Below are 21,759 nucleotides of genomic sequence, written 5' to 3' on the forward strand. Positions count from 1 at the left end.
CCAGCATCATACCGCAATCCAACCGTCGAGAAAAAATGGCTACCGCTTTCGAGCCCTCGCTTTCCGCAAGCCTCAGCCGCCAGACCATGGTGCCTGCTGGCCCCTCTATCGCGGACACACTGCCCAACATCAACTTCGGCTTCGACGACCTGCGCGACCGCATGACCAAGTTTACCGCCAAGTTCGATGCATTCATCGAGCAGGGTCGCAAGCGCGTCTTGGAGGATCGCAACCAATTCCGCATGAATGTCGCAGAACTTCAAGGTATGCGACGTCTGGGTTGATGATGATGCGACAGCATGCTGACTATTATTTCCCAGAGGATCAACGAATGAAGAAGAGAGATATCGAGATCATCCAAGTCAAGACATCGTCACACCAACAGACTGTCGAGAAGGAAGAGGCCGAGACCCGGGAGATGGAGGCTGCTATCAACTCCTTCGCTTCACAGCGCGACAACCACCTTGCCACGCGCGACAGCCTCAAGGCGCAGATCGCCCAGACCCAGGCCGAGATCGACGCGCGACTTGCAGCGCAGCGCTCGCACGCACAGCAGCAGGAGGCCCAGTCACGATTTAACGTACCGGAGCTAGACTTCTGGATCACCAACCTCTGCCTGAAGATCGAAGGCGCGGGTCACGACGACCGGCTCAAGTTTGTTTACACACATATCGACGAGAAGAATTGGGAGCGGGAGGCGTGGTTCGAACTTGTCACTAGCTCTCGCGACTACGACGTTAAGCACTGTCGACCGAAGCTGGAGAGAGAAAAGGTTGAGCGGGTTCTGGATCGGGTGAACGAATCGAGAGAGCTGGTGGTGCTCCTCAAAGGAATGAGGGAGTTGTTTGTGGAGGCAGTGAAGTCTTGATTGCAAGAGTTTCTATCTTTTAGTAATCTTCTTTTGATACCGCGATACAATCAACAGCTTCATACATCTTGAAGCCAGTTGGCGATTTGTCAACCCCCTAATTAATTCCCCGACTGGTATGTGAAGTGTCTTGCCTATGCGCATCTTTAAGGTGCTTGTAAATTCACTACTAATTGGAACAAGAGGTGATCTGATATGTCAATAAAGTATGCTCCCCGCACAAGTGTAAAATCAACTCTCAAGTAATTTGTTTGATTCTCAGTTCATTCCTCACCATCAACCGAATAGGTCGGCACCAATGACAACTTTACACGTGTTGCTCTAACTGACGCCCCACGGCAATAGTCTTGTGTTTACTTGGTTGTCGTATGATCTCCAATATTTTAACAATATGCCATTCGCCTTGCGTTCCAGACTTTTGGGGCAGTTTAGTAGGGCTCTGATCACTGGAGTGCCTAATCACAACCTGATGATCGGGTGCATGCATCTCGTACAAGAAGGGAATAGATCAATGGTTGATCGAAACCTAGCACAACACAGCTTTGGCCCTTTCTGCCTGTCGTTGAGTATTGATACGTAGTTAATAGTTCTCTCCCGCCAACTTTCAATAAACTCGTTAACCTGGTGAGTGATCAGTGTGAATGTCAGGATCACCCACTCGGGTGGTGGCGGCTCTTTAATCAACGCGTCCACCAACCGCGTCTCCCCCACCACTCTCCTCCAACCCCACCTCCACTTCCCTAACCAACCGAGTATCACCTTGATCTTCCTCTTACAACCCACTCCAACACACCGCGCGCCATCATGCCCGAGGCCGACAAACACGCCGCGGCGCAACAAGCCGTGGACATCCTCCACGAGATCTCTACTATCCTCGTTCGTTACTCCCTCACGCGCCGTCCCTGCGCTGACCTAACGCTATCTAGAACTGCGAACTTGACCGCCGCACTCTGTCTATCTGCATCTCTATGATTGAGCGTGGCGTTAATCCTGAAGCCCTGGCGGTGAGTTTACCCGCGGCTGGTCCTTTTTGCTATTTTGAAAACCCGAGGAGATCTGAATTGAGTGGCTCATTTTCGCTGCTTCTAGCAAGTTATCAAGGAACTGAGAGGCGAGGCTCAAGAGGTGGAGCACAATGCCGCCGCCGCCGCGAGACGGCGGTGATGTCAGTGCGGATGCTGGAGGAAAACTGACAATTATGCAATCTCTTAAATGAACCAAGCCAAGGCAATCTGGAGTTTACAGGAGTATTGCATTAATATATCATGTCCATGCTAGATAGGAAGCATATCACTTTTGCCACGCCCTTCGATCCAACAGTAAAGGTCCCAAACGTTCCAAAAACTCCGTCCAAGCATAACCCAAGGAAACTATACCGGTACACAAAATTAAGTAACCCAAAACTAATATCGCCGCCAAATTCCAGATCCTTCAAACTCCTTGCGTAATGAGTCCCTCCCAGTGCCAAATAGGTCTCCATGCTTCCGTTGGCATAATTGGAGCCTGTGAGCTCGTATTTGCTTATCGATGCCCAATAAGCATAATCTCGTTGTCGTCGTCGTCGTCGTCATCTTCGGCATCAGAGGGGCCATCAGTGTCGTCATCTGATTCAGACTCCTCGTCGCTGGTTGATGTCTCATCATTCAGCCCGCGACCCCTCCAAAGCCTTAGGATATCATTGTCCGACTCATCATCTAGTGCCAGATGGGCGCTAATGGCTTCTAGACCGAAGATAGGGGAGACCGATCGTGCCACCCTGTCAGGTGCGCGATACTGAGCCTCGACGCCGTGCGAAGAATGCCTGCGCCTGTTCACTGCTACGGCGGCGACCCTATTCCCTGATGCAGATGCTGGAGCTTGGCGGCTTGCCTCAGCATCAGCTGGTAGCTCTCCCTCCTCGGTCAAGGACGGCTGTGCCTGTCCAGAGTCCCTCCCATGGATGTTCATTTCCACGGTATTGTACGACCGACATATGGAGCATTTTAGGCCCAGCCAGTGATAGCGAACTGTGCTCTTCCCTGAGCAGTCATTACACAGAATGACTGCTGTGGTGTTACGAAACTCCGGGGGCATTGGCTGACTCTGGATAGCCACATCTAGGTTCCGGAACTGACTTTCCATGTTCGTAAGGCTTTTGTTGCATATTGGGCACTTGTATGACACCTTCATGTGCTGTTCGTAACATCTTCTGTGGATACTGTGACCGCAAGGCATGAACACGACAGGTCGTGGTGACGTGAACATGTACTCTCCACAAATGGGGCAGTCGCAATCAGTGGATCGTTCGATGCACTTGTGAGAGGTCTCAATCGATGTTGAAATACATGCACGACAGGTCTGCGTTACAGTTAGCCGTCTGATCGATGAATATAATTTGACACACTTGTCTCACCTTGCAGTGGAAGAAATCTTTGCCGAGACCCATGCCTCGTCGACAAATACCACAATCGTTGCAATGATAGATAGATTTGCTTTGACGGTTCTCCCAGAGCTTGCAGATGTTACAGTAGTAGTGGGCGGCAATTTCGCCACAGCCGATGCATGCGTTAGATGCTTTCTGGGGAGTAGCGCAAATCATGCAAAGCATATTTCTGGTTTCCCTGCGGACAAGATTATGGTCTTCATTCGCATCATGGCAGAAGCGGCATGTGTACCACTTCTTGCAGGTAAAGCATTGAAGTTTGACGTTTCGCTCATAGTGTTGACACCCAAGGGGTTGGTCCGTTTCTGGTATCACCTCGGAGGGCATCACAGGCGTTTCACTGCCGTGATGCTTCGGTTGCTTTACCGGAACGTACGTGGGCTTGATGTCCTCGTCGCTTAGGATGAACCTCTCAGCATCCAGTGGCTCCCCCGACTGGTTCTGCCAGAATTTCAATGGGCTCGACGTGGGCGACTGGGCAAGCGCTGACTCTAGGGACCCGTCACTTTCCAAGACCTTAGCAATATGCACGTCGGTCTTCGAGGCACGGTATCCCTCCAACAGGGTGTCATGTATCATCTTCGCCTTCTCTTCCGAGGGAATATCACGTGCGTTGATGCCATGGATCCTGGTCCTCAACTCCTTCATGCCATCGTCCTCGGGGATCTTGCGCGGGCTCCGCGGACTCAGAGCAAGGCTGATGTGGTCGCGGGTCGGCGGTGCATCAGCCATGGCGGGTCTCAGTGCCGGCTCTTCAACTCTAACTCGGATCTCCTGGGTCGAGGCGCTGAGGGGTCGTGGGAGGGGGGATTCGACGGGGATGGTGGAATCGGGGACGGGGTTATCGATGTGGCTGGAGTTGCTCACTGCGTTGTCGTCTGTATGTACGGTGGGTTTGTCCCCATCGCCAGCGAAAGTGGCGCGGGAGATTTCAGAAAATCTGCGGGCTTGTCGCAAGACGGGATTGATGAGAAAGTCGGAGACGAGGGAAGACATCGGGGTCCTGGCGGTGGCAAGGGCCAGAGGTGCAAGGGTGACAAGACACAGGGGTGTCGGAAATCCCCGAGATCTGGGCAGCAAGAGAGGGCGAGAGAGACGCACAGAGAGGAGCGAGGGCAAAGGAGGGGATTGTTCAAACTAAACTCGACGCCTCACGAGAGCATGAGGGCGGGATGACGAGAGTTCTGGAAGTCTAGAGGGTCTGAGTCGCCGGAGAGTGGCCACGAGATGCGGTGGATGACATAAGGCGTTGGTGTACTACAAACAGGCCTCCGTGTAGCGGAGCCAGAGCGGGCCCCTTTCAGCCCCCAGGCTAGGTAGGTCTCGGTAGATTTACTGGGCCCAGTTGCCTGTTGAGGTTCTGTAGTTCTATATTTCCGCGGGTTTATGATGGATTCCTGGCGAACCGGTGACATGCCACATACAAGGGCTACCCTGAGGCTAGGTGCTGGGATAAATGAGCTGTCGAGGTGCGACTGGAAATTCCCAATCATGACAGTAAGAATGAAACGTTCGCAAAGGCAGAACAGGGATTCATTTAGTTCAACCATAATACTACCGCAAATAAATAAACTGCAATGGTGGGAGGTGCATGCGAAGCTAGGGAGATTACACACGTCCAACTCGGACGACGGCTAATTGACCAAACACGATCGATTTTCAATGTTGTGATTGGAAAAATACCCTCAAGGACAGAGCACACGGCTGAGAAAAGGCATTCGAGAAAAGTAATGTAGATCGAAAAGATACTCCTCAACCGAGACGAACCAACTGCAAAAGGGGCTTCCAGTGGGTCACGACCTGCCGCCGCCTTGAGACAGCAGATGTGGCGTTGCTCTCGAGGCCATATGAGGGCATCGGCACAACGGGTTTCGGCCAGTGAATTCTGTTCTCACAAACGTTCCTTACCCGATACGCTCAAGTTCCCGTGGCTTACCATGCAACGTAACGCTTGTCCCGGATTTCTGAGTAGCATGGGGGCCAATGTGAGATAGAAAGCCAAACTAAATTGCCATGCAGCCGGCAGGTTTCGGAGTCGGACGAACGTCGGCGACTTCTTGCTCACAGAAGGTAGCCATACAGCTATTCAAATAGCTTGACACTCGCCATAAACCGAGGCTCAACGTCAATATGAGCGAAAAATTCGCAATTATTGACCATGCCACGATCAATTACTCGAAACGAGCCGTCGCTATTTCTCGATCAGGGCGGTGTCGAGTTCGCCGACTGTCGGGCGAGCAACCCAACTTCAACCGTTGTCTTTCGCGTCGGCACTACAACCAGAACCGGTCTTCACTGGCATGAAGACAAGACTGGTAAGTCTGGAGTGCCTTGTGATTGGGTTATTTTGACAGTCAACTCTGCTCACATTTACTAGAATACGTCCAAGTACTGCAGGGTCATGCCCTCATCACGGTTGGAGACAAGACTGCCGTATTTGGCCCCGAAGACGGCATCATTACGATCCCGCGATTTGTGATCCACCAGTACGGCCGAGCTGACGAGACAGAAGAGGGTTCTTCTTCCCGAAATGCCGACCTCCGGATAAAGGAATGGACGGACCCAAATGATGGCGACAAGACGGTTTTTTTCCGCAACATTATCAGTTGTATCAAAGACAAGGAAGACGGACTGTGGGGCGGCATCGTCTTATTGGTCTCCCTCTTTGTGGTGATGCACGCGCACGACAATTACCCTCTGTTTTGGGCTGGGCCCAAGTTTCTAGGAAGCCGGGTACAAATGACGATTCGACGAATGGTGACGCATGGAGTGTTGAAGATTACTGCGGTGATTGGGTATTTTACGGGATTAAAGGGAACGTACGATGAATATACTCTAACAAGCTGAAATTGGATGGGGAAATCACATGTGATGAGTTCGTATCAGAGCATGCCGGGTTTACAAGGATTGCCTCAGTGGGTGCTTCCGTGGCGGGGAGGGCGATCTTCGGCCTCGCTAGTGTGTTTGGACGTGAGCAAATGTGGCTCGTGCGGTTGAGGCATGTGAACCTTCAATTGCTACCACGATCTCTTCCATAGCTTACACATTTGTTAACAATTGCTATCGTGCCTGTTTTCCTTTGTAGAAGCGCAATATTTGATTTGGGTGCCACATCTCGTATGTCTCTCTTGAAATTTGCCTTAAATCCCACCACGATATGGGAGGGTAGAAACCATTTCTCCTTGTTCCATGTGCATTGAAGTCGCAACACATGTTCCGGCAAATGACCACGAACCATATGTTACACCGACGACACTTGTTATATCAATTTACTCGAATTTATCGGCCCCGACGAAAATTCGATTGGCACTCAACAAAGAAAATGGCTGTAATTGATGACCCATTCCAAGAGATTAACCCCGTCGCCAATATGGTAGACTTCAGTTCTCTCAACTCTCCAAAATCTCAGAATGAATTGAATGCTCTGGTGCTATTTTTACCTTGCCTCACGTGAGGAAGCACGTGTCAGTTCGCGTCAATTCCAGCTCGGAGAATGTTAGGAGGCTGACAGGTCTCAAGGGCTGAGAGATCCACCAATGTTTAGTGGAGATCTACCTAGGTAGCGCTCCCTCGCCCCCTTGGCCCACGCAGCTCCCTAGCGCACTACAGCAGTGAGCCCCTGCGGCTGGAAGATAGTGGAGGCGAGCTGACGGCGGGCGCAGTGTTTCGATTGTTTCGACTGGCCCAGAATCGACGCCACGCGTGGGATTTCCTGAGGCGACAGCACCCGGACGGGGGCCTACGGGGGCCTACGGGGGAGTCGTACTGCTAGACAGTGCTAGTGCTCCGACAGCCCACTGAAGCATATGTGGCATTTCAGGGGATGCCGTCGAATTCGTGTCGTGTCGTAATTCTTGGAACCACCACGCCGCCATCTTTCTCGACCACTCTGGTCCCGGTCTCGAGTCTCTCTTCTTCCTCTTCTTCTTCTTCTCCAACCTGCGCCTTCAATACAGGTCCTGGCTTTTCTGCCTTGCTATTCGCATTGACGACGGCCTGCTGCCCGCCTTCGTCGACGCTCTCGCCCCTTTTGCCATTTGAGTCTGACAGCTCGTCCGGTCTTTTTCTCCAGCTGTCCTCGGCACCTTTCTGCCGACCTCATCAACCCCCTTTCACCTCGCCGCACCGCCCTCCTCGCGTCTTCTTACAGATCGCCCTCCCGTCTCTCGATTGACGCAAGATGGCTGCCGACAAGGCCGCCGCCGTCGCCTCTGGCGCGGACGTGGGCGATGGCCTCAGACAGCGTCCCGTCGCCTCGTCGCAAGCCACCTCCCAGCCCCAGTTCGCCCAGCCCGAGGACAACAAGAAGCTGGCCAAGAAGGTGCGGTACCTTGCAATCCATGACATTGGGATGCAATGTGCTAACTGCATCTCTAGGAGAAGTCCTTCCTCAACGTCCTCGACGAGTGGGAGGTTGTCATTGCCCCGCTGATCTTCACAGCCCTGGCCATCTTCACCCGACTATACAAGATTGGCATCAGCAACATTGTCACCTGGGATGAAGCCCAGTACGTCTCCTCATATCATCGCGCCTCAAGTGGCATCACTGACCCATCTCGCGCAGTTTTGGCAAGTTCGGAAGCTACTACATCAAGCATGAATACTACTTCGACGTTCACCCTCCCCTCGGCAAGATGCTGGTTGGTCTCTCCGGAGTCCTCGCTGGATACAACGGATCGTTCGAGTTCAAGTCCGGCGAGAAGTACCCCGAAGATGTCGACTACACCTTTATGCGTGCCTTCAATGCCGCCTTCGGCATTGTCTGCATTCCCCTGGCCTATTTCACCGCTCGAGAGCTCAAGCTCCGTCGTCCCGCTGTCTGGCTCGTCGCTCTCATGGTTCTCTGCGAAAACTCGTACACCACCATCAGCCGCTTTATCCTCCTCGATTCTATGCTCCTTTGCGGCACCGTCGCCACCGTCTTCTGCTGGGCCAAGTTCCACAACCAGCGCCACAGCAGCTTTGAGCCCGAGTGGTTCTTCTGGCTCTTCATGACTGGCGTCAGCATCGGCTGTGTCTGCAGTGTCAAGCTCGTTGGTCTCTTTGTGACTGCCTTGGTTGGATTGTACACCATTGAGGATCTCTGGAACAAGTTTGGTGACACCAAGATGCCTGTTGTAAGTAATGCTCTTTCACGTGGTTCGCCTTGCAACAAACTAACAGATTGCAGACTACCCTCGGTGCCCATGTCGTTACTCGAGTCGTCGGTCTGATCGTCATCCCCTTCCTCATCTACATGCTCTCCTTTGCTCTGCACTTTGCTATCCTCGACAAGACCGGCCCAGGCGATGCTCAGATGAGCTCTCTGTTCCAGGCCAACCTGAAGGGTACCAATGTCGGAAAGGACAGCCCCCTCGAGATTGTGTATGGTTCCCGCGCGACCATCAAGAACATGGGATACGGTGGTGGTCTTCTCCACTCTCACGTTCAGACTTACCCTGAGGGTTCTAAGCAGCAGCAGATCACCTGCTACCACCACAAGGACACCAACAACGACTGGTTCTTCTACCCCAACCGCCGAGACCCCGTCTACAACGCCGAGGACCCTGAGCTTCGATACATCGGTGACGGTTCCATGATCCGTCTTATCCACGCCCAGACTGGCCGTAACCTGCACTCTCACGATATCGCCGCCCCCATCAGCCGTGGCCAGAAGGAAGTTTCTTGCTACGGTAACCTGACTGTCGGCGACGAGAAGGACCATTGGAAGGTTGAGGTTGTCCGTGATGCTGCCTCTCGCGACTACAGCAAGCTCCGCACCCTCACCACCGCTTTCCGTCTCAAGAACGAGGTCATGGGCTGCTACCTCCGAGCTGGCAATGTGAACCTTCCCCAGTGGGGTTTCAAGCAAATTGAGGTTACCTGCACCAAGGACAACAACCCTCGCGACACTTACACTCACTGGAACGTCGAGGCTCACGTGAACGAGAAGCGTATGTTAAGCCCACACTATCTTATTGCTCTGGCCTGTACTGACTCTAACTAGTCCCCCCCGCTGAGGCTGGCGTGTACACCTCCCCCTTCTTCCACGACTTTGTTCACCTCAACGTTGCGATGATGACCTCCAACAACGCCCTTGTTCCCGATCCCGATAAGCAGGATGATCTCGCTTCTCAATGGTGGCAGTGGCCCGTGTTGAACGTTGGTCTCCGCATGTGCGGCTGGGGCGATGACATCGTCAAGTACTTCCTGCTTGGTAACCCCCTCGTCTACTGGGGCTCTACCGTCTCACTCGGCGTTGTTGGCCTCGTTGTTGTTTGGTACATCCTCCGATGGCAACGCGGCTTCGAGGATCTCAACGAGAAGGAGATTGACCTGATCCACTACGCTGCTCTCTACCCCATCGCCGGATGGTTCCTTCATTACCTCCCCTTTGTCATTATGGCACGTGTTACCTACGTGCATCACTACTACCCGGCTCTGTACTTTGCCGTTCTCACCTTTGGCTTCCTGGTCGATTGGTTCATGCGCAACCGCAACAAGGCCATCCAGGGGGTCGTCTACGGTATTTTGTACACCGTCATCATTGGCCTTTACGTGTACTTCATCCCCATCTGCTGGGGCATGACCGGAAACCACAAGCAGTACGGCTACATGAAGTGGTTCGACGGCTGGCGCATCACTGACTAAGTGATGTCCACATACCTTCTTGCACATGGACCGAGCCCTTCTCGGTCCATCTTGAGAGGTGTAACTATAGACGAGTTCGCTCAATATGTATGATGGCGGAGACGCGGATACAATCCCCTCTTTACAAATGGTCTAAGGATATCGGGTGATGTTCGGAATCTAAGATAGGGGGACGTATTTTCATGGATCTGGGCTGGGAAAGCGAGCAAGGAAAGACAAAAAGAGTTCAAGGAAGACAGTCACCGGAATGTGGTCCGCGTCTAATGCAATATTTCCTTTATGGGTCTTTAGCCGGCCTGGTAGGGCCGACAGTGTATTCCGCATTATTGTACAATCCTTGATGAGTACTTCAATTCATACACTTGTTTGATGATGACAACGTTTTCTTGCAGACAAGGGGTATCATGATGCGAGCGCGTGCCTCCTGGACTAGCTGTGTCTCTGTGCCTCCCTCCTGTCCTCCTCTTGTAATAATATTTTGCTTGACTTAGCAACAACCCCCGGTTGCCGATTTGTTCGAGTCGCCTCCGAGTCTCACCTGGCGGTTCCCACCGGCGGCTGGTCCCTTGACGCCGGACCTCCTATCGTTAAGATCATACTTCCCGGCCTGAATGTTATTGTATATCCTCTCGGCGACGCGCATAAATGCCTTCTCAACGTTCTCGCCGCTCTTGGCGCTGGTTTCGACGTACTCCATGACGCCGTTGCGGCGGGCCCACTCCTCGGCCTCCTCGCGAGTGACTTCGCGCTTGTTGTCCTCCTGTTGGGCGAGATCGGCCTTATTGCCGACAAGGATGACGACGATGTCAGGCTCGGCTATCTGGCGCAGGTCGTTCAGCCAATCGGTAACGTGCTGGAAGGTCTGCTTGCGGGAGAGGTCGAAGACAAGGAGGGCGCCGCTGGCGCCGCGGAAATAGGAGCGCGTGACGGATTTGTATGTCTCCTGGCCGGCCGTATCCCATAGAGAGAGCTTCATATGCTTCTGGGGCACTGAGGAGGCATCGCGCGGAGGTTCGGGGAGGCCATCGGGGGCGGCGTCGGGGTCTGAAGGGTCGGCGGAGGAGGGGCGGACTTCGGGTTTGGAGTGAGGCGGGCCGACGGGGACGATGCGGGAACCGAACTCGACGCCGATGGTGACGTCGTGATGGGGTGAGAATCGGCCTTCGCAGAGGCGGATGGTGAGACTAGACTTGCCACATCCTGAGTCGCCGATGCAGACGAGCTTGGCGATGTAGTCCCAAGGAGTGGCCGACATGGGAAGAGAGGGAGGGGCAACGAGTGGGAGAGGAGGGGCGGAGAGGCGAGGAGAGCGTGATGAAAGAATAGAGGAAAGATTCGAGTTTGTTCTGGAGGAGGAGGAGGAAGAAGAGACGGAGAGGCGTTGTGTTGGTGCCTTGGAGGGAGGAGGGAGCTATCGCGAGAGCTGTGGAGGCGAGGGGCACGTGCTTTTGATGAAGACGGCCTGGCCGTAAGAAGAGGTGCTTTAGACTAGAACAAAATGATGTCTCTAGATATCTACAACTTGGATCCGTGGAATTGCGAGGGGGGTGATTATGTGTGGTGCGCGTAGCCAATAATGCAAAACAAGAGGTGACGGAGTGAAGTAGATGAAGGCCAGATCACAGGGGGGAGAGTACGGGAAGCGGGCACCGTTGCAGGTGACGATGGCATGGTTCCACGCCGGCAACCTGGAAGCCTCCGGGATCTGGGAGGGAGGACTTGGGGCTCTTTTTAGTGGCGCTTTGGGGGCATGAAGAACGATCATGGGTGCTTGTGATTACCTTCTAGCGACTCCCCCTCTGCCGATCCACCTATGACTCGTACATTTGGCTACAATAGTGGACGAACGAACAGTCGCCATACTCAAAGAGTTCCACTGCGAATTATTCCGACGATACTATGTGCAGAATAGCCTATCTGCCTTACTGCTCCTACGGAGTGAGCCCCGGGAACAGCGGAGACGCGCGTGGGCTGTACCCCCTCATCGCCGTCAGTGAACCGTGACGATAAGAGTCGGAACAAGCATTAGGTCAATTACTTAGCCCGAGGCTTGATATCACATCATTGCCCAGCCACATGTATACCGAGTACATGGGCCTCCGAGGCCAATGTTGTCTGACGGGGGCGTGGTCGCCATAATAGGCAATGATACGTCCCCACTTTGTCAACAGCATCAGAGAGACGCGGACGGGAGTAAAGACCAACTTCTCCAGCTCTATTAACAAATCTAACTTGATAAATATAACAAGAATGACTATTAGGGGACAAGTGCTAAGACTAAGGGTTATATAAACTTTATTTCCTGAGTTGCTGTATTAGGCGCATTCTTGATGATTATCTTGAGGATCAGAGTATGTACTTGGTGTAAATAGCAAGCTACATGTGTGCGAATAGAAATGCTCCGCAGTTATGAGTGAGCCTATATCTCATTCACTCGTCAGCTCGCATGCATGGAATGCCACTGCCGTCATCTGCCGCTATGCTGCACTAATACCAGCACTTCCTTGGGAGAAGCGAGACACAACGTGGCAAACTCTCGTGACCCTGAATTCTACTTATGCAGCTGTGCACTGTTGAAGTCGATACCTCTAGGTAAATATTTGACAGACGGGAGCCGACGGGATCCTAACGCCTCTGGCGTCGCGATGTTCTGACGATAGCTACACCGTAGCAGTTTTTGACTGCAATAATGGTGAGGCTATCTTTCTCGAATACCCTATGGAGATTGTGGACATGATCTTGGATACTTTCTCTGCACGGGATAGTAAGTCCAGGATTCTTAGAAACGCTGACTTTACAATGAAGATGCTATTTCACGATGACAGTGATTTAACGGTCCCTGGTTGCCCTTGTGGCGTCAGGATGAAACACATGTCGTTCGTGGATAAGCGTAGCCAAGGGCGCCGGGAGTAAGAAAGAATAAACATTCCAATGAATGAGCTCGAAATCTCCCAAACATGACCAGGATAAATAAATATTTTCTACAATTACCAAGAAATCATGCTATTCCCGCTCTTGGAAGTGACCTGAGTCCATCCGGGCGTGACGCGAGCGTGACGGATGCAGACTGAGGTGGAGGACTTCCCACCAAATAGGGTCTAGTTACAGTGGGGTTCTGGGCTTCGGTGCTGCGCTATCGGTGACGCAACGGGCGAGTTGCGATAACGGATTGGGTAAGACACCAAAGAGTCAGTTGATCCCAGCGCAAAGGTCGTTTGATCAGCCGTTCTGCCCTGTTCAGTCATCCGGGCACTGGTCACTGTTCGAGGTCGAGTCTCGCGTGGGCTAATATTCGAGGAATGGATAAAAGATATCGAGAGATTGTGCGTCTATAACAGGGAGGGGCATTGGATACGAGATGTTGGAGGTTGATGTACATGTACAGGATGTGCTGTGACGGCAGATTGCGTGCATCAACGCCAACAACTACCTTTGCATATGTATCCACGCCTTGTAATCCACGTGTCATGCCGCACCGCAAGTACATGGCCCCAGGTTACCCTTGATGCCTCTCAAGATGCTCTGGCAGGGCGGCTGCCTGTGGCGCCTGAGTGCGTCCCGCCACGGTCCTAGGCGCTGTGGGCCCCCCTAGGCTCTGCTGACCGCATGTCGCGACCACTAAAGTTCAGCGCCCCAGGACTTACCAGGGCCCCTAAGGTCCCTGGACAACTGGAGCTGATCGGCCTGGCTGTCTGCCTGAACTCGGTCAGTCAGCGACCCAGCACCAGTGATAAGCCGAGGACGCCTCATCTGTCTGCCGGGCCGCCTCATGACCTTTTGGTAACCTTTGCACAACCATCTTTTGCTTTTTGCATATTTTTCTTCCTCATACATACACCACTGTCTCCCGCGACGACCCTCGCTTCCGTCCGATCTGCCACCCCGATATCCCCTTTGGCGACCCGATTAAACATCTCCAACGACGCTCCGACACACGAGGCCTCGTCTGCCTGTCTGCCTGCGGTCTCCGCCTTACGTCACATCGACAATCAGTCTATCGAGGTCGCCGCTGCAGTGTGCTTGGGCGCACGTGAGGTGGCTGGTGTTGAGAGCGCGCCATGTTTTCGGAGTGTTCGTGCAAAGAACCTGTCTTCCCCAGCGCTCGCGACGATTCTAACTATTTCCAGATGCATCCAGATTCCTAGCACAGTCGCAGTCGAGGCTGTCCAACTTCGGCCAGCCCGACAACAACGAGGCGCCTCCCCGGCAATCCGACTGGACATCGCGACCCTCCCGAACCCAACGAGACGCCGGCCGAGGCGCGAACCCCAGTAGATCATTTCTATCTCGTGGCTATGGCGGGAATCCTTATCAACAGAACGGCGGCGGCTCTCGCTTCGGTCAGCTTGCGTTTGCGTCTCGCATCTCCGCCGCTCAGGATGCCCCGCTGTTCCAGAGCACCCTAGATGAGTTTCGGGAGGAGGATGACGAAGAAGAGAGGGAACGGGAGGCCGCCGACTTGTTTGCCCTGCAGAGGTCCCGTCGCGTGGCTGCTGCAAGCAGATTGGCCGACAGCGTCGATTCAGATGCCCATAGCCGGGGCTCGCTCGACGACAGCGTTGGCCACGGAGACCATCCTTATCAAGATCGAGGCTTGCGACGCGGCCTCAAAAGCAGTTGGAATGGAGCCCGAAGTACCCATCGCCCAGGCGTAGCGAATGATACCCTGGTGGAAGAGGTCGAGGACAGTCCTAGATCGAGCGTTGACCAGAACAGCGAGCGTGGACCAGATGGAAAGGGCAAGATGGTGGATGTTGGGCTCGAGTCACAGGCAGATCTGGACGAGGATCCGCCTGCATCTCTCTTGGGCGAGACCCCGACCGACACCAGCCCTCCCGCCTTCCAGAGGTTCAAGCGCGGCGACACCGGCGATTCGGAGCGAACACCATTTATGGTTCGGAGAGAGTCTACCACAGAAACGGAAATGAGCGGTGCGCGACGGGAAGACGGCTTAGATGATGAGGAACCTATCCAGACAACGGTGAATTTCCCCGAAGGTGAAATCTTTCGACATGACCCGTTCTTTGCCTGGATCTTCCTCATCAGTCTTGCCGGGATGCTGTCAACTTTCTTTCTCGTCTGGCTACATACGTCACCGGGAAAGAGCCCTGTTGGTGATACCATCTACACCACACTACAAAAGTCATTTCACATGCTAGCAGTGGATACGGTGGTGGCCGTCATGGTGTCGTTCGTCTGGCTTGCAGCCCTCAGGTCTTTCGTCCGTCCCCTCGTTAGCGTCATTCTTATCGCAGTGCCCGTCATCTTGTTTTCTTTCTCTATTTACTCCTTTGTCTCCTCTTTCAAAGGTCGGACACACGGGACGAGCCTGCAGGACACCGTCATGCGATGGACAGCAATCATCCCCGCTGCCGCATGTGTACTTTGGGTATGGTTGGTCGTGAGGGGCCGTCGTGCGATCCAACAAGCGATTGAGATCCTGCAGTTCTCCAGCAAGATTCTGGCTCAGAACTCGGCACTGATGCTGGTGGGCTTCGGGTGCTTGGCGTTGATTGTAATCTGGACCTGGGCTTGGCTCGTCATGTTCACACGCGTTTTCATGGGAGGTTACTTCTCCAAGTCACTCGTGCGGTTCGTGATCCGCTTCTCGAGTTGGTGGTTGGGAGCAGCCTTTATTTTCTTGTACATGTGGACCGTTTCCGTCATCAACGCTGTCCACCGCGGCACCACAGCCGCGACTGTGTCCCAGTGGTACTTTCACCGGAACGCCGGCCCACCGACGCCTTCACGAGAGATTGTTACAGCTGCGCTTAACCACGCGCTAACAACCATTTTTGGCAGCATCTGCGAATCGACTCTCCTGTCCCTGCTCATCCGAGCGCCGTTTATATTTCTGCCGAGGAGGATGGGTGCGGCTATCTCGAATATTGCTTCTTTCTGGATTCCGACGCCTGTCGTGGCCTTGATGAACCCGCTGACCATCACATACTCGGCCATCCATTCGCAAAACTTGGCAACCTCGGCCAGAGGGCTGGACCAGATGGAGCTCGTCTCCCCTAGCATACCGACCACAACTCTGACTCCACGGGCACTGCGTCTTCGGGGACAGCCCAACGGGCTCCTCCCATACCGATTGGCAAAGCTGCTTCTGGTGGCGACTCGGTTGATTATGGCCACTGGCCTGGGTTTGGCGGGATGGGTTATTACGGCTAAGCAGCTGCGTATTCAGCTTCCGGACGGCATGGGAGCGAGGGGTTCGGCGTACGCCTACGTAGTTGGCTTGATGGCGAGTTTCATTGGTTATTCGGTGATGGGCGCTATGGAGGGTATCCTAAGCGGCATCGTGGATGCGGTGCTCATCTGCTACGGCAGTGAGAGGCGCATGGAGAGAGGGCATGGGCGGTTCTGCCTCGAGGCCGCATATCTGTTCGGGGAACGAAGAGTAGGAGAGGAACGGGATTACGCATAGCCTGGGTATTGAATGTTTTAAACTGGCGCTTCTGTATTTTCATTTCTTGGATTACCGTGTAGGGATAGAACTGCGGGGGTGTTCGATCTGGATCCGGAATGATACGAACCTTCAACCAACTGGCTTTCATTGGACAACGTGTGGGCGCTGTTCATCGAGATAAGTGCAAAGCGCCATGACATGAAGGGCGCGAAGATGTCAAACTGATAGTGGCTCTCTCCATGCAAGTCAACCCCAGAAGACCCAATCGATTTGAATGAGGAAGTAACCCACAAGGCTCGCCCTTTATGTTACATGCATGAAATGCAGACATCTATGCCGGCTGGTTGGTTGTCAGGGCATGCATACGAGTCATCATCTGACTCAACACTCGGAGCTCGACGTCGCCGGCAGTGATTTCTCATGTACTCGCCATATGACCAGGGCTACGTATAGTCAACCTCGGCTATCGCGGTCTTTTCACTTTGGTCCCTCTTTTGTGTGTCATTCTGACGCCGCACTTCGCACTGCTCTACTTTGGGGGAATAGCTCCAAACAGCCTGCATCTGACTGGACTTTGGAGGAATAGTCCCAAACGAGCGTGTTGGCTGGACTTTGAAGGAATGGTCGCAATTCTATATATTTCCTACCCGGCTCGTGTCTGCTCTTCTAGAAAGGTTCATAAAAGGAGGACAGGGACGGAAGATATTGGCTTTCTTCTGATTCCCGCCATCACTCTCAACGGCCAGCCGGGTGTAGTACCACGATCAACGCCAGACAGATCTGTCGGTGATCAACTTACCAACCTACAACTATACCAACCCATTTTCTACCAGAACGCGAGGGAATCTGCTTCTCCATCATGGCTCCTGCAAAGTCCATCACCATAATCTCGTCGCCCTACCATGTCGGCGTCAAGAACGTCGCCGTTGGCGCAGGACCAACAACATTGATCGAGGCCGGTCTCGTCACTGCGGTTAAAGACGAAGGGTTTGAGGTGAGTGTGGTCGAGCTTGAGCCCGTGGATGAGTATGAGGGCGAAATCGGGCGTCTCTTTGAGCTACTGCGTCGCACCTCCAAGGCAGTCTCTCAGGTCATTGATGCCGGCTCATTCCCCCTCATCCTTTCCGGCAACTGTTCCACCGCAGTGGGTGTGGCCGCTGGCCTCGCGGGCTCAAACGAATTCCTTCGCCAGAAGATGACGCCGAGTTGTGTGTGGTTTGACGCACATGATGACTACAACACTCCCGACGTCCTGGCCAGTGGGTACCTTGACTCCATGCCAGTGGCCATGTTGGAGGGCGTCGGGTGGAAGATTCTGTTGTCTACTGTGCCTGGGTTTCAGCCCATGGACCTGAAGAAGAGTTTCGTCAACGTCGGAATGCGTGACGTGACTGAGCTGGAGCGCGGGCGAGTTATCGACGCAGGCTTCTCTACCATATGGGGAGACACAACGCGTCATGTCAATTTCGAATCCGAGCTACAGAAGATCTTGGCAGAGCAACAACTAGGTCCGACAATGGTCCACGTCGACCTCGACTGCCTCGACACCTCGGTCGGAATGGTGAATAAATTCTCCGCCCCTGGCGGGCTGCTGGAAACAGATCTTGTCGGATGCCTGGAGACGATTACTCGGAAAACACAACCAGCCTCGCTTACAATTGCATCGTACGACCCTTCTTTTGACAAAAACGGAGATATTCCTCCTGTAGCAATCAGAGGGGTTGTGGCGTTTGTTCGGAGCTTGGTCTCTCAGGGAGCTCTCGCTAATAACACGACTTGAAACTGAGGAGGCAGAACTGGAGGTGGTTTATGGGAGACACCGTTGCCGATAATCCTGGGATACATCAAAATTTAAGTATTATGAACCAGGCCAAGCATGCAGTGATTCTGTTGAAAGCCTAGGAAGTAGGACTTGATGGCATTGAAATATTGACATCAAAACGTATCTGGACCCACGAGGCCAAATTAGGCTTGCAGTCATCAATCTAAAGCACGGTGATAGCGTTGCGTGAGACGTCACCGGATTCGCTCCCAGGGCTGATGAATGCACAGATTGGTTTGTGTTAATTCCCATAAACTAGAGAATATCAGAACGACTTTCTATCTTTGCTGGTACTCGGACTTAGAGATTCTATTGGACTTCCTGTTGTGTTTGGAAGCATACAACCAGAGTTCACACATAGCCCTCTCTCACCCCGACCCAACCCATCCCACCAGCGGCCTTTCAAAATCGCTTAATCATAGCTTCACGGTCGGGGCCGGTGCCAATCCACTTGATCTAGGAATTGTCAATACACAGGCTATTGAAGCGGTTCACAAGAGTTAAAGCTTACCTTGACTCCGACGAAATTCTCGATATACTAGCAAAGCAGTCAGCAAAGTCGCCCACGTCAGTAACAACCAAACTCTTACATCGACGTAATCTCGTGCCTGCTTGGGGAGGTCGTAGTAGGTCTTCGCGTTAGTGGTCGGCTTGTTCCATCCGGGCATCTCGTGGTAGATAACCTCAGCGCGGTCGAGGATGTTGAGATCTGCAGGGTATGCAGCCAACTCCTACAGGCCGTCAGCGATTTGTATCAACTCGAATACAAGTATGTAGACTAACCTCGCCGGTCTCGGGATCCTTGTACGCAATGGCGATCTTGATCGTCTCGAAGGTGTCGAGAACATCAAGCTGTGAAGGTCGAATTAGTCATTGTGCCTAAATCAAGGGCAAAACTCGCGAATAGATATTCACCTTGGTGAGGTTCAGTGCAGTGTAGTAGTTGATCGCCGTGCTATACTTGACGACAACAAGGTCTACAAATACGTGTTAGTTATACCGGTGCAGGATGCTCCGTGTCTATCATCATAGGGTTTAACACACCGAGCCTATTCTCATTAGTATGACCACTCAACACACTTTTCCGAGTATCCAAGAAACTTACCAGCCACAACGGCGTTTTCTACCAGTGGAAGTTCCCTAGAAACAGTCAGTATTGATTCTTCGTAACCTGTTTCGATGAATCGTTACCCATTCTCGGCCCACGTCCTGGAGTTTCGTGCCAACCCTGTTGCACTTGGTCAATTACCACTCATAGCCCAATAGGTTGGAATACCCACTCTCCAAGGTCTTCAGTCTTGAAGCTTCCCATACCAACTCGCGTTGTGTCTGGTATTCGTCAGTATGAATGTGAAGGCGAGCATGTGGGTGAAGAAGCGGCCACCGATCCTAACATAAGGTGTATCTTAGGAAACCGGTGGCATCGTCTTCAGTCACACGGCGGGTGGAATAAAACATACAGGCTTTGACTACACCAATGACTTCTGTGAGGCCACGAGGATTAAGTGCCAAACCGCCGATAATGCCTGCTATGCTTGTGGTAGAGCTAGTCACGTATCTTGTTTCCGCAATTAGTATTTTGCATTTAAGATAGGGGGGCAGAAGACTCACGGGTACGACCCCATGTCTAGATCAAGCATCAGGGCCTGTTCTAGGTAAGCCGAGCAAAGTCTCTGGGTCTGATACCCCATTCTCCTGCCAAAGCGGATCAAAACGAGTACCAATAGTCCACCTTCGACATGTAGAAAGGAGGTTTCTGACATGAAAACAAGCCCTGAAACTACCTATAGATGTGGTCATCCATAAATAATATCAGGGCTCAATCTTCATGAAGAAATATCAATATGTCAAAGGTTACTGGACCATAGTCACAGGTTTGTCGCAGACATTGAACCCGTTTGGCATTGTGAGGAAGGCTAAAAGTGCTCGAAGTCCATTCCGGCCAGAGGCATTAGGGCACGGCCGTATTGCTACTTTGGCCAGATGAAGTGAAGGTACTTCTAGTCTGCCTCACAATAATGCCACAGGGTCGGAGAAATGGGGTATGAGACCGCAGGCACGATTGCTCAGCCCACCAAAGAGTCAGAAAAGATACTTCGGCTACTGGGGTAGAGTACTTACGTTGGCGCCTTCTACAAGGATCTTGGTGTTGTTCTTTTGCGCTGATTGGAGTAGAGATACGCCGTCGACGGCGTATTTAGCGAGTTTAGGGCGGTACTCATTGAAACGGGCAAGCTCCTCCTCGACGTCGTACTTGAGCAGATCTCCGTATCTCTTAGCGTAGCCAGATGCAAGTCGTCGAAGCTTAGACTCAAAGAGTTCGGCATCGAAGACCTCTGCCATCCGAATTCCACTTCGCTATTACAGACTCAGCAAAGTGTACATTGCCACTTCGGTATCATTGTACTTACTGCGGCTTTGCAAGAATAGCTTGGACCGATACCTCTACCGGTGGTTCCGATCTTGCCCTCTAGAAGGTGATATATTAGAGGTTGTCCAAGGATTTGGTTGCTGATCGGATTGCTCACCTCCTAGTTCAACCTCCTCAAGTCCATCGACGGCGGCGTGAAGGTCCAAGTCGATATGGACGCGGTCTGAGACGAGAATTCGATCATAGACTCCAGGGAGGCCGAGCTCATCGAGCTCCTTAAGCTCCTTGAAGAAGGAGGGGCTAGAAAGTCGGTCAACAATTCGGCCTACACAATCAAGAGCAGAGTTGTCATTTCGAAATTAACGACCACGATTGATAGGTAATAGCGTAATCGAAGGGGCGGTATAGTGTCTCGATGGTGGCGGCTACTTACACGTGGAAGACGACACCTGAGCCGATGAAGTTCATGCTGGGATGAAACATTAGTTCTGATACATCACGGATCACAGCAAATTAGCAACACACCAATTCGGGTTGATCAGACCGGACGGAAGAAGATGGAAGCTAGAAACTGTAAGTCTTCCTCCATGCCTCAGTTATGATGCCTGTCCTGAGGCTGTATACCTGTACGACACACCATTGGCGTGAATTGAGTGCCCACAATTGTGACCGCCCTGTATGTTGTCTCAGTGTGTATTCCTTGTCGTGGATTGGACTGTGCTCACGGCAGCTCGCGCGCAAAGCTGTGCCTCGGGGGCAAGGATGTCGGTCAGCTTTCCTTTCTATTGGTCGCGCTCGTAAGTCAATTGATCGATATCTTGTGGAGTCGTAAGCCCGATAGGTTCACATACGCCTTCGTCTCCTACAAGGGCGCAATCGTGTCAGCAGATGTCTCTGTGTCGTCACCTCGCGATGTCGCCCCGCGGTTTTCACCCCGCGGTATCGGCGCGGGGCACAAAACGAAGGAATGCAGGGATAAGGAAAGGTTCTTACCCCATTGGGAGCCCAGAATCACTGTGATAGTCATTGTCGCAAACAACTGGGCGTGAGAGAGTGGTTGGTGTTGATTGGGACAAAAAAGACGCGCGATTTGAAGAGGTTGAAGTTTCGACGTGGTGCGCCACAGAAGAAAGGGTGGGATGGACTTAGTGACATGTGCACCTCCCGAGGAGTCACGAAAAAATCAGGAAGTTAGCACCTGTCAAGCCGCGCAGTCCCGCAACCCAGCGGCCGC

General features: G+C 52.8%; 10 protein-coding genes across 10 annotated transcripts; 7 read left to right on the forward strand and 3 right to left on the reverse strand.

The window, feature by feature from the left end:
* Positions 1-35: 35 nt before the first annotated feature.
* Positions 36-868, forward strand: BGZ61DRAFT_530892 (chromosome segregation protein Spc25-domain-containing protein; the record flags this gene model as incomplete). Its single annotated transcript, XM_046253628.1, has 2 exons — positions 36-264; positions 321-868. The coding sequence occupies 2 exons, from the start codon at positions 36-38 to the stop codon at positions 866-868; spliced, it is 777 nt and encodes a 258-aa protein (XP_046105902.1).
* A 96-nt stretch (positions 869-964) lies between these two features.
* Positions 965-1,484, forward strand: BGZ61DRAFT_448708 (uncharacterized protein). The gene is made up of 3 exons (XM_046245508.1): positions 965-984; positions 1,052-1,074; positions 1,157-1,484. Exon 3 carries the CDS (start codon positions 1,260-1,262, stop codon positions 1,446-1,448), a length of 189 nt encoding a protein of 62 aa, XP_046105903.1. The 5' UTR covers positions 965-984; positions 1,052-1,074; positions 1,157-1,259; the 3' UTR covers positions 1,449-1,484.
* Positions 1,479-2,117, forward strand: BGZ61DRAFT_448709 (mitotic-spindle organizing protein). Its single transcript, XM_046245509.1, has 3 exons — positions 1,479-1,744; positions 1,795-1,872; positions 1,958-2,117. Exons 1-3 carry the CDS (start codon positions 1,673-1,675, stop codon positions 2,030-2,032), a joined length of 225 nt encoding a protein of 74 aa, XP_046105904.1. The 5' UTR covers positions 1,479-1,672; the 3' UTR covers positions 2,033-2,117.
* Positions 2,118-2,389: 272 nt separating this feature from the next.
* BGZ61DRAFT_348676 (uncharacterized protein) lies at positions 2,390-4,286 on the reverse strand (the record flags this gene model as incomplete). The annotated part of the gene is made up of 2 exons (XM_046240084.1): positions 2,390-3,205; positions 3,261-4,286. The coding sequence occupies 2 exons, from the start codon at positions 4,284-4,286 to the stop codon at positions 2,390-2,392; spliced, it is 1,842 nt and encodes a 613-aa protein (XP_046105905.1).
* Positions 4,287-5,448: 1,162 nt separating this feature from the next.
* On the forward strand, positions 5,449-6,137 carry BGZ61DRAFT_476350 (uncharacterized protein; the record flags this gene model as incomplete). The annotated part of the gene is made up of 2 exons (XM_046248794.1): positions 5,449-5,605; positions 5,668-6,137. 2 exons carry the CDS (start codon positions 5,449-5,451, stop codon positions 6,135-6,137), a joined length of 627 nt encoding a protein of 208 aa, XP_046105906.1.
* A 1,333-nt stretch (positions 6,138-7,470) lies between these two features.
* On the forward strand, positions 7,471-9,920 carry BGZ61DRAFT_476351 (Dolichyl-phosphate-mannose-protein mannosyltransferase-domain-containing protein; the record flags this gene model as incomplete). Its single annotated transcript, XM_046248795.1, has 5 exons — positions 7,471-7,611; positions 7,668-7,798; positions 7,855-8,407; positions 8,461-9,223; positions 9,277-9,920. 5 exons carry the CDS (start codon positions 7,471-7,473, stop codon positions 9,918-9,920), a joined length of 2,232 nt encoding a protein of 743 aa, XP_046105907.1.
* A 487-nt stretch (positions 9,921-10,407) lies between these two features.
* BGZ61DRAFT_492766 (P-loop containing nucleoside triphosphate hydrolase protein) lies at positions 10,408-11,175 on the reverse strand (the record flags this gene model as incomplete). The annotated part of the gene is made up of 1 exon (XM_046250576.1): positions 10,408-11,175. One exon carries the CDS (start codon positions 11,173-11,175, stop codon positions 10,408-10,410), a length of 768 nt encoding a protein of 255 aa, XP_046105908.1.
* A 2,691-nt stretch (positions 11,176-13,866) lies between these two features.
* BGZ61DRAFT_208645 (uncharacterized protein) lies at positions 13,867-16,520 on the forward strand. The gene is made up of 2 exons (XM_046237988.1): positions 13,867-13,991; positions 14,048-16,520. The coding sequence occupies exons 1-2, from the start codon at positions 13,979-13,981 to the stop codon at positions 16,348-16,350; spliced, it is 2,316 nt and encodes a 771-aa protein (XP_046105909.1). The 5' UTR covers positions 13,867-13,978; the 3' UTR covers positions 16,351-16,520.
* Positions 16,521-17,191: 671 nt separating this feature from the next.
* BGZ61DRAFT_349486 (uncharacterized protein) lies at positions 17,192-18,112 on the forward strand (the record flags this gene model as incomplete). Its single annotated transcript, XM_046240153.1, has 1 exon — positions 17,192-18,112. One exon carries the CDS (start codon positions 17,192-17,194, stop codon positions 18,110-18,112), a length of 921 nt encoding a protein of 306 aa, XP_046105910.1.
* Positions 18,113-18,334: 222 nt separating this feature from the next.
* On the reverse strand, positions 18,335-21,692 carry BGZ61DRAFT_208387 (Adenylosuccinate synthetase). Its single transcript, XM_046237987.1, has 20 exons — positions 21,519-21,692; positions 21,377-21,387; positions 21,251-21,307; positions 21,150-21,199; positions 21,051-21,089; positions 20,959-20,994; positions 20,683-20,825; positions 20,566-20,624; positions 20,276-20,512; positions 19,766-19,800; positions 19,615-19,712; positions 19,435-19,483; positions 19,346-19,382; positions 19,260-19,294; positions 19,199-19,203; positions 19,070-19,131; positions 18,938-19,006; positions 18,745-18,885; positions 18,666-18,692; positions 18,335-18,610 (listed from the first exon to the last, which is right to left on the reverse strand). The coding sequence occupies exons 1-20, from the start codon at positions 21,550-21,552 to the stop codon at positions 18,557-18,559; spliced, it is 1,278 nt and encodes a 425-aa protein (XP_046105911.1). The 5' UTR covers positions 21,553-21,692; the 3' UTR covers positions 18,335-18,556.
* Between the last annotated feature and the right edge of the window lie 67 nt (positions 21,693-21,759).

This window comes from Ilyonectria robusta, assembly GCF_021365365.1.
Source record: "Ilyonectria robusta strain PMI_751 chromosome Unknown BGZ61scaffold_7, whole genome shotgun sequence".
NCBI lineage: Eukaryota > Fungi > Ascomycota > Sordariomycetes > Hypocreales > Nectriaceae > Ilyonectria > Ilyonectria robusta.

Coding starts and splice junctions, on each gene's coding strand:
- BGZ61DRAFT_448708 (XM_046245508.1), top strand. CDS start 1,260: ATGCCATTCGCCTTGCGTTCCAGACTTTTGGGGCAGTTTAGTAGGGCT.
- BGZ61DRAFT_448709 (XM_046245509.1), top strand. CDS start 1,673: ATGCCCGAGGCCGACAAACACGCCGCGGCGCAACAAGCCGTGGACATC. Junction 1,745..1,794: donor ACGAGATCTCTACTATCCTC/GTTCGTTACTCC, acceptor AACGCTATCTAG/AACTGCGAACTTGACCGCCG. Junction 1,873..1,957: donor TTAATCCTGAAGCCCTGGCG/GTGAGTTTACCC, acceptor CGCTGCTTCTAG/CAAGTTATCAAGGAACTGAG.
- BGZ61DRAFT_208387 (XM_046237987.1), bottom strand. CDS start 21,552: ATGACTATCACAGTGATTCTGGGCTCCCAATGGG. Junction 20,826..20,958: donor TCAGGTGTCGTCTTCCACGT/GTAAGTAGCCGC, acceptor CCGACTTTCTAG/CCCCTCCTTCTTCAAGGAGC. Junction 20,513..20,565: donor GCTATTCTTGCAAAGCCGCA/GTAAGTACAATG, acceptor AGTCTGTAATAG/CGAAGTGGAATTCGGATGGC.